This window comes from Zootoca vivipara, chromosome 8 (genome assembly GCF_965207765.1).
Source record: "Zootoca vivipara chromosome 8, rZooViv2.hap1.1, whole genome shotgun sequence".
Classification (NCBI taxonomy): Eukaryota; Metazoa; Chordata; class Lepidosauria; order Squamata; family Lacertidae; genus Zootoca; species Zootoca vivipara.
The window spans coordinates 3,014,110-3,030,990 of record NC_142591.1 but is presented as its reverse complement, the minus strand read 5'-3'; the positions used below and the strand labels follow the sequence as shown (position 1 = coordinate 3,030,990).

The 16,881-nt window shown below is 44.1% G+C and overlaps 1 protein-coding gene across 12 annotated transcripts in view; it reads right to left on the bottom strand.

Annotated features, from left to right (window-relative positions):
- AFAP1 (actin filament associated protein 1) overlaps positions 1-16,881 on the bottom strand; it is a 54,691-nt gene that overhangs the window by 15,394 nt on the left and 22,416 nt on the right. For 5 of the 12 annotated variants that reach the window (XR_015951595.1, XM_035103424.3, XM_035103429.3 and 2 more), the window contains exons 7-13: positions 14,609-14,701; positions 12,344-12,428; positions 11,593-11,742; positions 8,587-8,798; positions 5,912-6,057; positions 3,859-3,994; positions 1,681-1,938 (exon numbers count right to left, since the gene is read on the bottom strand). Coding sequence is in view for 9 of the 12 variants with exons in the window: in XM_035103424.3 (XP_034959315.2) it covers positions 1,681-1,938; positions 3,859-3,994; positions 5,912-6,057; positions 8,587-8,798; positions 11,593-11,742; positions 12,344-12,428; positions 14,609-14,701 (1,080 nt within the window). In the remaining 3 variants the exon portion in view is untranslated. The remainder of the gene's footprint in view (positions 1-1,680; positions 1,939-3,858; positions 3,995-5,911; positions 6,058-8,586; positions 8,799-11,592; positions 11,743-12,343; positions 12,429-14,608; positions 14,702-16,881) is intronic. The other 7 variants (XR_015951596.1, XM_035103428.3, XM_088675954.1 and 4 more) reach the window with 3 other exon arrangements.

Sequence of the window (16,881 nt, the reverse complement as noted above, 5' to 3'; positions counted from 1 at the left end):
GCCCCAAATTCACAGCACCAAATCACTTGTCAAAGTTGGCCCCAAGAGGCTAATCCTGATAAAATCTGGCCTGCGGAGTCAAAAAGGTTCCCCACCCATGCATTAAACCATCTTAAATTAAATGAGCAGCATACTAGTGCATGCTGCTCAGAAGACCACACTTAGTCCCGCTCTTCAGGAACCTGGGAAGGAAACAAAGCACGAGTTCTGGCTTGCTGTTTTGTATAAAGCAGCATTTGTGGTTCACGTCTCGCCTAACAAATTACCAAGGTAAGCCAGAAACAAACTTTGGCTTACCATCATGGTTTGTTGAAAGAGAAACAAACAGTGAGTGCTGGTGTATTCCTCAGCACACTGGAGAAAGTAGTGAGGGGAGGGAAGTTTTTTTTGGGGGGGGGGTTCTCTTGAGCAGAATTGCTTGCCCCCTTTTGCTATGGCTTGAAGTGAAGCATGAATCAGGTCAGTGTGAAACTTTACCTCCACACACACACACAAAAGGAAGTCAATTTTCAAATCTGCATTCAAAAAGCAGAATTACAGCACTAAATCTGCTGCCTGACTTCAAAAGTAACTATACTGCTGGATTCTGACTTTTCTACCTCAAAGCTGTTTTACATATAACAATTTCAAACTTGGGGAACATGTACAGTTGCTATCAAAATTATTCAGCCCCTATTGCAAAGCAGGCTTACTATCAACATTTACAGGCTTTCAGCTGTTTGCAATGAGCAAATTATTATTATATTATTATTATTATTTGAATGTATGTACCACCCTATACCCAGGGGTCAAAAACAAAAGCAACTGAAATAGCTCAGGAAACACCTTGGGGTGGATTCAGATGAGCAGCTTAGCTGACAGGCTACCAAAGCATTTAAAAAGAAGAAGATGCTCCACAGTTCAAATATATTCCAATATAGAGAAAGTGGTGACCTTGCCACTAGGCTGTTACCACCTTGCCAACAACAACATCCTGCCCAACGGCTTGTGAAGGTTTTCACCAGCTCATTTTTTAATCTGAAAATGCCCACCGTGCACAGGGTGGACAGACTGTTTAGAGCTTCTGAAAGAATAACACCCCAGAAAGAATTTGAAAAGAGAATGGGGCATAGAATGGGGCACACATACAGATTCAAAATTTAACTTTCATATTCAAGATTAGTTTTCTTGTAGAACTGAAGGATGCCTCCTATAAAACAGAGTGGAAAGGCTCAGACAGTATGAATTACATGTGGTTTCTGCACTCTCAACTGTCAGTACAGTACTGCCAACACCTGTGTGTAAATGTGTGCGTGCATGTGCATGCTCTACTTTGAAAATCTAGCCCAGGCGTGAACAACCTATGGCCCTTCAGATCTTGTTAAGATTCCAAATTCCCAGCATGGTTAGTGGGACTTGTAGAACAATGACATCTGGAGGGTCAGTGGTTTGGCAGCTCTGACCTAGACTAACCCAATGAAGAGAATCCCCTAGTAGCACAGCATGGGTTGATGGGCTTGTGTTTTATTTCAGTGATTCTTCCACCCTCCAAAAAATATTACGCATTTTTATGTGACCATTAACAACACAAGTGGCAACGCAGCATGCAGCCTTGTTTAAATTCCAAGCATTTGGTGCCAGTGCATTATCTCAGAGATACACAAAAGAAAGTTGGGTTAAGAGAATTAAGCAGCGCAGTACCTGTGACACAGATCCCCTCCCCACAGCAGAGGTATTAGTGACAGATTGAGCAGAAGACAGATTGGATGAGACAGGATATTTATAGTGGTTAGAGGACAGTTTGTCAGTAGATAACCTATTGGTTTTTCGGTCTGCTGGTGGGTAGCGTGCAAAGATTTTCGGAGACGGCAAGTTATCGTACAGGCCCATATTATCATAAAGCCCATCTTCTCTCATGTTTCTGCCACGAGAAGCAGGAAAGTCATCTTCCGGTTCCCACTGAAACACACATACTTAGTAAATTAACACAAACTTCATGCATTGGGAGGAGAACATTAGAAAGTTATCTCTGAGATCCCCTTCTCAGCATGCATTGCCTCCATAAGGATCTGCTTAATAATGATAATAATAATAATAATAATTTATTTGTACCCCACCCATCCGGCTGGGTTTTCCCAGCCACTCTGGGCGGCTTCCAGCAAAGATTAAAATACATTAAAATGTCACACATTAAAAGTTTCCCTAAACAGGGCTGCCTTCAGATGTTTTCTAAATGTCAGGTAGTTGTATATCTCTTTGACATCTGATGGGAGGGCGTTTCACAGGGCAGGCGCCACTACTGAGAAGGCCCTCTGACTGGTTCCCTGTAACTTGGCTTCTTGCAATGAGGGAACCACCAGAAGGCCCTTGGAGCTGGACCTCAGTGTCCGGGCAGAACGATGGGGGTGGAGATGCTCCTTCAGGTATACTGGGCCGAGGCCATTTAGAGCTTAAAAATCAGCACCAACACTTTGAATTGTGCTTGGAAATGTACTGGGAGCCAATGCAGGTCTTTCAAGACCAGTGTTATATGATCTCGGTGGCCGCTCCCAGTCACCAGTCTAGCTGCTGCATTCTGGATTAGTTGTAGTTTCCGGGTCACCTTCAAAGGTAGCCCCACGTAGAGCGCATTGCAGTAGTCCAAGCGAGAGATAACTAGAGCATGGGCTACTCTGGACACACAGTCCGCGGGCAGGTAGGGTCTCAGCCTGCATACCAGATGGAGCTGGTAAACAGCTGCTCTGGATACAGAACTGACCTGCGCCTCCATGGACAACTGTGAGTCCAAAATGACTCCCAGGCTGTGCCCCTGGTCCTTCAGGGGCACAGTTACCCCATTGAGGACCAGGGAGTCCCCCACACCAGCCTGCCCTCATAATTCTCTCAGTTCTTGAGTTACTTTTGGAGGTTGCAGTAAGGTTCATCAAGGCTCTACTGAAAGGGATATCATGGAGTTGCCATCTTGGGTTTATTTCCCACACGGTCATAATATGGGAGAAATTCAGCATCATGCTGTTAGGATTGTTCAGTCAGCACAAGTAGTTTTGCTTGCCAGGTGGAATGATCTCCCCTCTTCTCCCCCCTTGAACTGTTCAGGGGGCCCGGTTTCTCCTGAACCCCCAGAGCTAATTTGGCAGGCTGGGGGGAGGAGGGAGAAAATTCATTGCGCTTGCTCTTGCCACCACAACTATTTAGTTCAATCCAGCTCTATGATTCCAGCAATTATGATATCTGCCCTTATTGAACCTACAACACAAGTGCCAATGACATAATAATGATACAGAAGTTGGCTGGTGGGTCAAAACCACAAGGAAAATGAGATAGCAAGCATCTGGCTACCCCATACTAGGATGTGGCCTGGTTCATACATAGAGAAGCTGCTCAAGAAACCAGTTTGTTTCAGTGGAGACAAAGTCAAACCAGTTTCCATTATGTCCAAAGCATAAAACTGCAGTTTAAGAGCTTCCTAGAAACTAGAATCTCATCCTGGTTTGTACACAGAACTTAAACCACAGTTTCCTAGTTTGAATATAATGGGGAAATGGTTTAACAAGTCAAGAAGTCTCCTTTGCAGCCAGGAGAAGAGAAGGGGGATGAAGGAGAAAGCAGCATCATTCTCATTCCATTCTTAGTTTGTGAGGTTCAGATCTGATCAAACTTTGAACTTTTCTCTGGGAGTTGCATGAATGCTTTGGCTAATAGAGGACTATTGAACTGTATATATATTTGTGTTGATTTACACGGGCATGTAGTATTAAAACTATATGCCCTACTTTCAAAGAATCTGTACTTGAGACATAGCAGTTTGTTGGGATCATGCCCAATGAAACTCAGTCAAGTGACTTTGGGGGCTCAACACACATAAATGATTTGACCTACACAAAAATCAATTCTTACTGATCCATTTATGCAAGGAACATCGTCATAATGAAGTGCCATTCCGCTGGGACACGCATAGCCATTGGCAGCATTTCCTCGATAAGGATTAGTAGACAGAACCCGTCTGTTCATAAAACTAAAACAAAAGCAAAAACAGAACAGAATTTATGCTGAAAGCACACACACGGAGTAAGCAGGATTCACCCTTCATCTCCCCCCCCCCCTTCAAATTCTTCCTTGCATTTCTCCCTGCCTACCAAAGGGTTTTTCATTACAAACACACCCAGTATGGTATCACAGGCTGAAGTGTAAGCCAGGAATGTATCATTTAGCAATGCACTGGGTGGGGGGTGGCGGGAGAGCAGCTGCTCTACACATTATTTGATTGTTAGGAAATATAGCTATGTACTCCCCACAGCAATGGAAAGAAGAATTCTGAAGAAAAGGGCCAAAGATGACTACAAGATTTTAGGAATAAGGCTGAAGTTTTAAGAAATGAAATGATACTCTTAAATCTTCCCAGTGGTAGGAAGTTTCTCAGGAAGAAGAACGTATTTTCTGGAAATGAAAGCATGTTGTTGCAAGTGGTGTCAGCAAATGGCTTCAGCTGTTTTCATCACAACTTGTAGCTCCAAAACGAGAATTAATGGGAAGAGATGGACTTCATCTCACTCGAAAGAATCGTTATAAACATGCTCTTGATTATACTGTACAAAGGTGGATCTTTCCTTAGGGCTTGTCTGTAGCATCATCATCATCATCATCATCATTATTGCAACCCAATGCTGTTTTAGGCAAGTGTGGGGGCTAATGGATATACTGCATATACAAGTTGCTTTGATTAAATTAGTAACTTGAGACAGCATTAGTAAAATGCCAATTATGAATTACTAATGAAAACTTGGTCCTAAGAGACAGTGGGTCCCTCCTCTCTTTCAAAAATCTGGCAATGGTTCAAGATTTCCAAAGCTTTCTCTATTTTTGCAGATTGGCCCTCCACATAATAACACTGATAACACTTGAAAACTGCCATGGGGGGCTGCTATCATCTATAATAGGTATGTTAACCAACAGGGAAGAAGTACTTCATTTGATATTTAAAGGGGGTTTGTGTTGACAGTAGGGCTTCAACACTTAATTAATCGATTAGATCAATTCAACACTTTTAATTTACTTTAAACGATGTTCCCATTTATCATGAAGAATATTTTAAAAATAATACTCATACATTTAATAAAAGATCTTATAAAACTGCAGTTGGCAAGCACCATCTGAAAAAAAAACTTCCTCCTTTGCTTCTTGCTTCAGAAATACTGCTTTTAACCTTATGCAAATTTATTGGTTATTCAACATTATTAATCAATTAGAATTGATTTGATTGGGTTGCAGCCCTAATTCACAGCAGGTTTTTTGTGAAGCATTTTGAGTGAACACAAGTGTTTAACAATTAACACCACAATGCTCTGATACTGCATTCAGAAGTAAATCTCACTGGCTTCAACTGAATTTACTTTTTGGCAAATGTGTTTAGGACTGCGGCTTAAGTTGTTTGATGGATTAGAAAAGGATACCTTCGGCTTCCACTCACAACTTCAAGCTATCACAGATGAATCTGGTATCAGTGGTCTAAATTAAACCAGACTATGGCTGTCTGAGCAGCCTAATCCTAGCAGAGGGAAAACAAGCCTTTAACCATCCTTTTTGCCAGTTGGTTGCCAGGTTACATGACCGGGGAGCGGGGTAAGGAGCCTTCCTCTCTACTCTTGCCCTCACACCCCTTCTTAAGGGTTTACACCAGCTTATTTTAGTCATCTGGGATGGAGGAAATACAGAGGTCCATCTCTGGCTGAGCAGACAGTGAGGGAGTTAATCTGACACAGCCCAGCTCAGCGAGGAACTCCTTAGGTCAGCCGGAGATCCACTGAACCCTAACCCACTCATCCAGGAGGATCTTCCTATAGGATTGCTCCTTACATCTCTTTGAGCACAGAATCAAAACAACAAAGAACCTAGAGTTCCTGAAAATGTTCTTAACTGGTTTAGCTCCTCCTACCAGAAGGTCTGTTTTGCGGCTTGAATGACACTTGCCGTCACATCCACATCTATGTAGTCATAGTGCAGAGTGCCAGGATCTGCAGGTGAGCCACTTTCAGCCAGCAAAATACCAATCCACCTGCCCATGTCTTCTGAAGATGAAGCCTGCACAAAGATGGGAAAATTTCAGGCAAACAGGCACTCTTGTCACTTGAAAGGCATCATTTTTCATTCAAGTGTACTTTTTTTTAAAACAAAAATAATGCATTCTAGTGAACTTATGCCTCACTCTTCAACATAAAAACATTTTCAGGCCAGCTCACCAAAATCAAGCTAAAAACAAGAAGAACGTACAAAAACAAGAAGCAAGCAGGATCAAAGCAGCAATTAATGCAGTTACACAAAATTAAAAGCGTAAGGAAAGTGTAACTGGCAACAGAGGCACCTCCGTAGAGAAGAGCACTTCATAAGTGGGGCACCACAAAAGAGAGGTCTCTCTCCAGTTGCCACCTCCTTCAGATCAGATGGCTGGCACACACGCACACACACACACACCAGGTCAGGTGACCTGAGAGGTGGGAAACTGCCAGTTAGCTCAATTGGTAAGAATTGTGTTTTCCAATTGGGGGCCATATGGCTTCCTGGGGCTGCTCAGGATATTCCATGGGGGGCAAGGTGAAAATCATGTAAATGGGGGGGGGGCGCACAACATGAGGCTAGAGGGCCACAGAGGGAAGTGAGAAGTGAAGACTTTTAATTTTTCTAATCCTGATTGGCTAATTATTATTAAATTATTATCTGTTTGGCTCCTCTCTGCCAACTGCATTTTCCTGGAGCAGTCTTGATTTGTTTCCAGCAGGAGAGGGTGATTGCTGAGGCTCCCATTTTGATCAGTAGAGCCCGCGATCTAGACCCCCAGGTCAGGTAAGTGCAGTGGTGGGGTAGCAATGGGCGAGACGGAGCTGCTTGTTGCTGCTGGCAGTGCTGGGCCCATGGCATCATGGGCCTGGCTCCACAAGGTGCAGGGTGTAATGCACCCCAGTGCCCAGTGGATCAGGGCCATCGGATGTTGGTCAAGGGGTGCAGGGCTCATCGGCAGCGGCAGCCTGGCTCTGCAAGGTGGGGGCTAAATCCACCCCAGCGCCTAGCCCTGTGGGGTCATCTGGTGCTGCTGACTTGCATCTATTAAGTAACTAAGTGTCTACTCAGAAGAAAACAGCACTGAGTTTGGTGGGCCTTACTCCCAGGTAAGGGTGTGAGAGTTTTACCTAGGTAGCCAGGGCTTCTCCGGATGACAATATCTTTTTGCACCAGGTCAGTGAGGATCACTTGCTTTTTAAAATTCTCCCATATATATACAGAACTCCCTGTACACCTCAGTGTCAAATAACTCGGGTCAAATAAGTGTTCTTTAATTTTTATAACACATGGAAGATGGATCTCCTTTGAGAGGTTCTGGACTCTCCTTCCTTGGAGGCTTCTAAGCAGAGGCAGGATGGCCATCTGTCATGGATGCTTTAGCTGAGTTTCATTGCAGAAGGTTGTACCAGAAAGATGACCCTTGGGGTCTCTTCCAGCTTCATGATTCTATGCTTTTCTGCTACAACAACATTTCATTATGTTCCTTTCATTTTATGCAATTGTATTTTGTATAAAAATTGTAAAAATAAAATATGTTCTATTTACAAACAAAACATTTAAATAGCTACCTTTCTACCAGTAGGGGGGGCATGGGTGCAGCCAGTATTTTTGCTAGAGGGGCAGGCTTTCGTTAGGGTGGGAGAATCTCATATTTGTATTGAGTTTTACTTATTTGGGGGGGGCAATTGCCCCCCTTGGCTATGTCAGGGGGGCACAGGAAGGAAACAAGGTTGTAAGGGGGCCACGGTCTGAAAAAGGCTGGGAAACACTGGGTTAGAGCATGGTGCTGATAATGCCAAGGTCGCAGGTTAGTGTTCTTTAATTGCAGGGGGTTGGACTAGATCAGTGTTTCCCAACCTTGTGCCTCCAGCTGTTTTTGGACTACAATTCCCATCATTCCTGACCACTGGTCTTGCTAGCTAGGGATGATGGGAATTGTAGTCTGAAAACAGCTGGAGGCACAAGGTTGGGAAACACTGGACTAGATGACCCTTGGGTTTTAACTCTACAAGTCTATGATTCTATGTTATAGTACAACATAGGCAATCATGGCAGTATTGCCATTATACAATCATACAGAGAGATTAATGAGAGAAGCACTACATTCAAAGGTAAATATTATTTTGTTTTTTGATTATTTTCTCCTCAGGGACTTAGTGGTAAGTGGAAACTAAGAACTGAAGAGAGAATCCATTTAAGTCACTTTCTGGCCTGATATTATAGATCAATGGCATAGTACACTGGCTTGTAAATTAGGGGAATTTTGAGACTGAAGTGCCCTACAGATAAGATCTGGAAGTGAGATCAATTTCCCCCAAAATCGAAGCAATTATTAAACACTTTAAACAATGGAAGCACTATAATAAATAAGTTTTATTATAAGTTTCAAAAGCTGTAAATTGATCCAAGCATGAAAAGTGTGGGAACAAAGGAAATCCTGCTTCCAACAGATAATTGGAGACTTTCCTAGGTATGGCATACGTTGTTTGGTCAGAGGATGGGATTTTGCTTATGTCCCTATCGGCAAAGGGTAAGCACACTAAACAACTTAACCTCTAATACGGCAACCTCCTGTGCATTTCGAAGCAGGCGGAATGTCATGGGGTGTTTGGAGTCCAATCCTGGAATAACTTCACAGCCACGGAGAGGAATAGAGACTATATGGGTCTTTAGATCTGTTCTGTCTTTGTGGAAAATGAGCTTATTATCTTTCACTCTGCACCAGCGCTCACGCCACCGGTTATTTGAGAGCACATTAAGATATCCTGCAAGACACAAAGACAGACACAAAGTTCATTCAACTGGACTCACCACAGAGACCCCAAAATCAACGGCACAATCAACGTACAAATGCCCTTCACTCTCTGCAATGGCAAAGGGAGGGCCTGTGGCTGTGCCACCACAACCCCATGGGCTCCTTTGAAATGATATACAGTGGTACCTCTACTTACGAATGGAGCTCCATCCACCATCTTGGATGCGGTTTAGATAGGATTTTTTCTACTTACGAATTTTTAGATAGGGTTGCTTCGACTTACGAATTTTTTCTCCCAATGCATTCCTATGGGATTCGACTTACAAATTTGTTCTACTTACGAATGTGCGTTCGGAACGCATTAAGTTCGTAAGTAGAGGTACCACTGTATACCCACAAGCCCGTATTATTGGTCAGCTTGTGTAAGGTGTATAAACCTCAGGACAGAGTCATACAAATATGTAAATGATTTGACACACCGGTTGTTGTTCATCTCAGCTGTATCATAATTGTGTTTGATGGGGGGAAACAAAAACATATTTTTTTTAAAAAAAAAATCAAGTCAACTCTGGTGCTCATCAAAATTAAGGATGTGTGACTGAAGAATAAAAACTACAGCTGAGCCGAAACAGGGGATGCTTTTAACTAAAGCTTTATTGAGCCACAGAAAATACTTCTCTCTTTGAGCAGTCTCCAGTCGGGGGGGGGGGGGGCGGAGGCAGCACAAGTGTTTGCAATGCAGCTGCATTACTGTCCAACACACACACACGAGACAGGTGCTCTCCCTCCCAAGACGCGGAAGCAGCAGCTTAACTGCCATCTTTCTTTTAAACTAGAGCTCTCAATGGAAATGTCTGAAGGCGGTTTCCAAGTGTGCTTAGAATCTTCCCCACAACAAAAAACTGAGAGCAGTAAGGAGGCTTCCAAGTGCATTAATTCAACTGCACTTTTTGAATGAAATCGCTTGGAATCAGAGACGCTCCTCCAGGTTCTTCCAGGTTTTGTAAACAATTCTATGATGCCCATTTTCGGGGGACACGGTGGGGGCTCCTTTACTGTTTTTCCGCCTCGCTGCTGCCCCTTTTCTCCATTCCTTGCCACCCCCTGCATTCTTGTTTTCCTGCGGTTGGGCTTGGGCTCCCTCCTCCTGGACAGCCATTCCCACCATTCCTTGCCACCCCCTGCGCTGGGCACATGATTTAGCGTAATGACCAGGTTGATTGCAGAGGAAGCATTTCCCGCCCCTCCCCTCCTTTTTCTTGGGCACTGCTGCATTTGAAAAGTCCCGCATGCGCGCCCCATCAATTTCCATCGGCTCAGTCTGGGTGTTGGGCCAGCTGGCCTCTCAGGAATGTGTGGGAAATAGGGACTTCCCTTCCCGCTTCTCCTTCAGCCGCGCTTCCTGCCTTACCCCAATCGACAGAGCCGCTTTGCTGAGCTGATCCATTGTCTTGGGGCGCTCCCCCCTAGAAAGTTCATCCTTGACTTCTGGGTGCAGCCCCTGCTGGAACATTGCTTGTACCGGCTCAGACACCAAGTCCCAACCCAACTTGTGCACCAGCATGGCAAATTTAGACAAGTAACTCCTCACGGTCATGGAGCCTTGCTTCAGAGTAAGCAACTCACATCAGCCTGTGCCTCACTGGTGAACATAACGTCCATTGCTTGATTAAACTTGTCCAGATCCTTGAGCGCATCATTCCCCGCTGCAATTAATGGTCTGACCCATTCACGCGCGTCCCCCTCCAGATGGTCAATGATGAAAGCCACCCTCTGCTGGTCATCGGCAAATTCCCCCTCCTGCAATTTCAGGGCATAATTTATCTCTGTCCAAAAGCCCAAGTATTGCCGTGGATCACCGCTGAATTTGCTCACCAGAGATGGTACCTTCCTTCCAAAGGCACCTGGGGCAGGCTGTTGGGCCACCTTCCTCTGCTCATCCAGCCTGGTTTCCAGCATCACTGCGTGCCCCTCAAGCTCCACGGCCCACTTGGTCACAAGCCTCAAGTTGCTGTGCCAACTCCACCGCCTGTGCCATGGTGTGTGCGGCTTGCTGCGCTGCCTTATGCTGTTCCTCTGCGCTCATCCAGCCGTTTTCCCCAAAAGGAGCCTCAAAGACTCCTGGATTGCTGTAAGGGTGCTGTTGCGGCTACTCTTGAGTAACTACGTCCGAGTTTGCTTTGTCTTTAAGAGTTTTATTGTGCATAGTATTTACAGTGCAAAGATAGCAAAGAACATGACCTCTCAGTCACTCGCAGAATCCAGGAGTGGACGCCTCCTGTTATGCGTCCAGCATAAGAGCTTGGGAACCCCAAAATGCTGCCCCCCCGACCTTACGTTTTGGCACACACCTTAAATCAGGCGATGGAAGCGGCTGCCTGCTCCCCTCCACCTGTTGGTCAGGGCGGTGCAAGGGCTCTCCTACATTGCTGAGCCTTAACTGCTCCATCCCGCTCACTTCCTCATTTCCCCCACCTGACCCGCTGCTGCTGCTCTCACTAGTCGAGGTGCTGGAGTGGAGGATGGGCAGAGGCTCCCTGTACTGAGGTCCCCTGGCAATTCTTAAGGAAATCAGCCCTGAGTGCTCACTGGAAGGACAGATCCTGAAGCTGAGGCTCCAATACTTTGGCCACCTCATGAGAAGAGAAGACTTCCTGGAAAAGACCCTGATGTTGGGAAAGATTGAGGCACAAGGAGAAGGGGACGACAGAAGACAAGATGGTTGGACAGTGTTCTTGAAGTTTGACCAAACTGCGGGAGGCAGTGGAAGACAGGAGACAACAACAACAAGGGAAGCCACTCACCACAAGTTGGGATATCTTCTTCAGCTGACGAGGTTTGTTCATCTGTGGAGGGCTTCTTCTTTCCTAAGCCAATTATCTTTGTTATCTTCTTCCCTGTTACTTTAGACACAGTGCCCTTGGAATCTGTCTTAGAGCTCTTTTTCCTCTTTACTAGTAAGAAAAGCATGCATGTGTCAGTCTTGCAAGATTTCAAAAGATGCCATTATGAAACAGTAGTAGTAGTAGTACCCAGAAGCAGTTGCTGTGCATATGGGGCTCTGTTGCTTTCCTGGCTTCCCAATGCCATGTGTCACTGGCAGCAGGGAGAGGAGGAAGGCAGCAGGGAGCTTGGCACAGTGTGGCTGCAGCTTCAGGAGTATCAGACTGGTTCCGCTACAGTGCAGAATTTCCTGCTGCAACACATTGCCATTGGGAAGTCACAAGAGCAACTTGCAAGCCTGTAATTTCTGACCCCAAACCTGCATCTTTAACAGCAGCCCGGCATCTACGATATACTTTGGAAAGTTGTTGTCTATGTATTTGGAGACCTCTTAAGATATTGTAACCAAATTTTGTGTGATGGTTCCCAAGCTTAAGGGAACAGGTTTTCAGCTACGTTGCGATACAACTGGACATCATGAATCAAGCTGGCAGAGTGAACCTTTCCTCAGAGTGAGTGTCTATGAAAATTCCATTTTTCTTTTCACCTTCCCAGCACTTAAAATATTGTGAACATTTTATGGTGTGACTCAAACACTTAGTAGCATATTACCTTGCTCTTTTCCATTACAGATGACAGCTATTCCATTTTCTACAATCCCCTCACCATCAGAACTTGGTCTTTCTGAAGATAGTTTCTGCAGGACAAAAGAACTAGGTCATTCATAACGGGGTCACATTGGAACTGGTGTATTGTGAACCAGAATGTGCCAACTATTTTTCTGACCATGGGACAAATTTGAGACAATCAATAATTTATTTTCAAGAATTAACCTCTTCACAGAAGCATTAAATACATAATACTTGTCAAACCCATTCAATATTACATCATTCCTCCACTGTGGAATTAGCTGTACAATACTTTTGTAAAAAAAATGATCAAAGTGCTTTGACTCTCTCTATATAAACCTCAGTCCAGATTTACTTTCCTTCTGTAGCTATTTATAAATGACCCGGGGGAGTCACGTGGAGCTCAGTCACAAAATGTAAAGTATTGCATTTCCTAATAGATGCTATACCTCTGCCCTTATTTCCCATTACATTTCTGCTCCTGGCCTTTACTTGGCCACCCTTGAATCGTTCTCCTCAGTGTTCTTGCTATTCTCCTAACAGAAGAGGGATTCTAGCCTTTATCTGATACCAGATCACTTGCATTGCGATTAAATGCCTCCTTAAAGCCACTTTTTTCAGCAACGTTTGGCTTCAACCTCTAAACTCACACCCAGCCACAACTGTGACCCATTACTTGTGACTGGCCTGCTCCTGGACAGTCATGTGTCAGAGAGGATGTCTGCAGGAAAGGAGCCCAGCCATGAGCAGCTGCTGCTGCTGCTGCTACTGGGTAGACTTCCATCAACTCAGAACTCCCAATCATGCAGAGGTCCCAACTGATGGCAGCTTTACTGCACAGTGCTTTGTACATTTGTGGTGCCATGAAAAGATAAGAGAAAGAAAACTAGCTTATCCACATGTACATCTGAAAAGGGATGTTAAATCTTTCCACAGTACACTTTTTACCCTCTTTCTCTTCATTCCACCCCCCAGGAATTTCTATATTCATTTTCTTTATGCATATATTTAGTCCTTGATCTCACTATGCACCAAAATTTAAGCATTCCTTCATTGTGCTGATGGTCCTGAAAATGTTTGAATAATGGTGCTGGAATCCTGCCTGTCCTTATAACTTCTGTGCTCACAAACAGTCAGAGCTCTCTTTGGCAAACACTGGGCCAAAAATAACATTCACAGAAGTTGCAGAAGAAGATTGCTCTTATTCCTGTATGAGTGTGTTACAGTTGTTTTGAGGGAAAGCATTTTGCCCATTTCCTTTTTGCAGTAAAAGAAAAATAAACTTTTTTGTAATTCGTTTTCCTCCACACAGGCTGATGCCCCAGCACCCAAAGTATACACTTCTCCTCCTCATCTGTTCTGTTAACTTGCAGGCAGGAGCAGCACAAAGTTTTCTCTTTCTCCATCACACTAATCACTGGGCAGCACAGCACATCAGGGCAGAACACCCAGAGGACTAAGCAAAGCAGCCCATAGGAAAATTACTGTGCTTTTTTGGTCTATAAGACGCCCCCATGTATAAGATGCCCCCTATTTTGAGCTTTTTTTGCTCAGAGCTGTTGAGCTTTGGGAGGGGAGGATTGTTGAGGGTTTTTTTTTAGGGGGGAATGCTGAAAACCGCTCACCCGCACACCTCGCAAAATCCGCCTCCCATCTGTCCCCTCACTGGCAGAAGCTGCCAATCGCCTGCCCAATTGCTGCAGCGTCAGACAATCAACACCACCCTTTGACGCAGCAACCAATAACACACACAACAGCTGCTGAGCGCCGCAGCAGCAACCAATCAAACCCCCACCCTATGCACTACCCATGTATAAGACAATGCCCACTTTTTAGCATGATTTTAAAGTGGGGGAACCTAGTCTTATACACGGAAAAGTACGGTATGTCTCCAATGGTTCCCTGGGCTTCATGACCTGAAACTGAAGGGTATCACTTGTCTTCCATGTTTGACTTTAAAGATCAGGCAGATCAGTAAACCAAAAATGAAAGGTAATTAACTAAAAGGACAGAAATCTTCCAAATTTTTCAAAACAGACATGGGAAAGTCTTGCAAGTCTGTGTGCCTGAAATGCTTGGCACACAACTAGCAAAAATGTATTACCTAAAAATGTAGAAATCATTATTTGAGATAGTGACATATGAAGAGAGACTCAACCAAACCATTATTCTTAGAAAAGGTTAACTACCCATATTTCATGGTGCAACAGTCATACTGCTTTTTCCAGTAGTCTTATTGTACAATTACCTTTTCCAGTTCAGCCTTGTGAACAGGAGAATTAGATGAAGGTCCATCTGAATCTGTAGCTCCAATATAGTTGCTGCAAACGTCCTTAATTACCTTCAAAGAAATGAAAAAGACCCCTATTTTCTTGAAATGGAAGATATTGTACTGAAGGGGAGGAGAACATATAAGAGATTGGGATTGTAGTTAGCTGCTATCTTGAAAACCAACAATCATAAAAAATATGAATTCTGATACTTCTCAAGAGTGCCATCATTTTATCTTTCCCATTATGTTTAGTCAGCTTCTTTACGCATGTCTTGGAAGAGCCACAAGGTAAAGCGGTGGAAGGTTTCAACCCAAGTCTGAGACAGAGAAATGCTTGCATAAAAGGGCCTTGCAAACCAACATATCAGGACTGAGCCCTGAGGCAAATAATACTGTGTCAGACGTATTAAATACAAGTTATCCAACGTAGGAGCCTCGAAACAGCAATGCAGCAGAGTAGGGACAGCCATGGATCCCAATGTAGTCCATTCCCCTTAGAGCTGCATGAAAAAATGCTGAAATAACCACACAAATGCCTCTTTTGCCCTGGCTGGTACAAGCCAACAAGACTTCAGGTATGGGGTTGACCTTTAACTCTGTTCAGCCTTGCTGCTCAGGACCAGGGCTTAGGATTGCTTGACCCATCTCTTTGTTTGTTTTTTGGCCTTGTCGCACAACCACCATTTATAGAAATAGCTTACAACAGTTGTCTGACCCTTCATAATTTTCTAAATTTCCATTTATGTCCAGCTATGTAACTTTTCAAGCATCATGTACCATATCGGAACAATTTTATAGCAAGTCTAAATTATGTAAGTTGTCATTGCATTATTCCACGCCAGGGGTCAGCAAACGTTTTCAGCAGGGGGACGGTCCACTGTCCCTCAGACCTTGTGGGGGGCCGGACTATATTTTGGGGAAAAAATAAATGAATTCCTATGCCCCGCAAATAACCCAGAGATGCATTTTAAATAAAAGCACACATTCTACTTATTAAAAAAAAACACCTGGCAGGCCCCACAAATAACCCAGAGATGCATTTTAAATGAAAGGACACGGTCTACTCATGTAAAAACACGCTGATTCCCGGACTGTCCACGGGCCGGATTGAGAAGGCGATTGGGCGGAATCCGGCCCACGGGCCTTAGGTTGCCTACCCATGTTCTACGCCATTTATTTCAATGCAAAGAAACACAATGTCGGGGGGGGGGCAACGACAATCCATCAATATCATTTCTGGAATGAAAACAGCAGCAACAACAGTAAATACAGATAGTATTCACTTGATTGATTTCAGTTCTGGGTGTGAGATGAACAAGCAAACATGGTGGGCAATTTCTGCTCCCACTTCTGTTTTCACCAGTCATTCCTGACAGCAATAGAAGACGGGGCTGGAATGGAGACATGTCCTTGCATGCAACCTCCTTCCCATCATCACAATAGAATGAGCCCCCCCCCTTGGGCCAGCCATACCTTCCTACTTATTTTGGCATTATAGCCAGATGGGATACGGATTTTCTGTTCTGCCACTCTGGAATATATCTCGATGGATTTTTCAGCCACACCACTATACTTAACAACTTTTACTTTTCTGTGCCTTCTGCTGTATCACAGGCACCCCCACCAGACCAGTTAATAATTCTTTTCAAAGTGTCCACTTTTTAAAGAATTGGTGGGAAAGATGGAGTAATAAGGTTGATTTGTTGGACAAAGTGCTAAGGATTTTTATCTAAAAATGTGAATTCTAAAACAGGTTTGGAAGTATTCAAAAAAATTCAAATGTATGTACTTCCATTTACTGCAAATGTACTGTACTTACACACACAAAAATCTGCACTTCTGCTCCTGCCTCTTTCATGACCCTGACAAAATTGCTCATATTTTCAGCATCTGCTCATACCACAGAGTCAATTAGTTTTGGCCACACACAATAATGGAAGTCAAAGAGAGGACACAAGAAATAACTTGGCAGTGGTCATGGAGCTGTATCTGTGCAGTCATGCATTTTCTCAAAAGCCTTATTTCACCACCACAGCAGGAAAGGATCCAGAGTCCTCGCTGTCATCAAGACAGCTGTTTCCATCCAAGAGAGATCGCTACAAAGGAAGCTTGGGTGGGTTGTGACCTGTACACCCTCAATCCCACTGCAGTGGCTATTTGATTTGATTTAATCGTGCTCTTCAAGCACAACTCAACAAATTAAAAACAATGAAATCATCCATAAACTGAAAATTATAAAACGGCAGAAG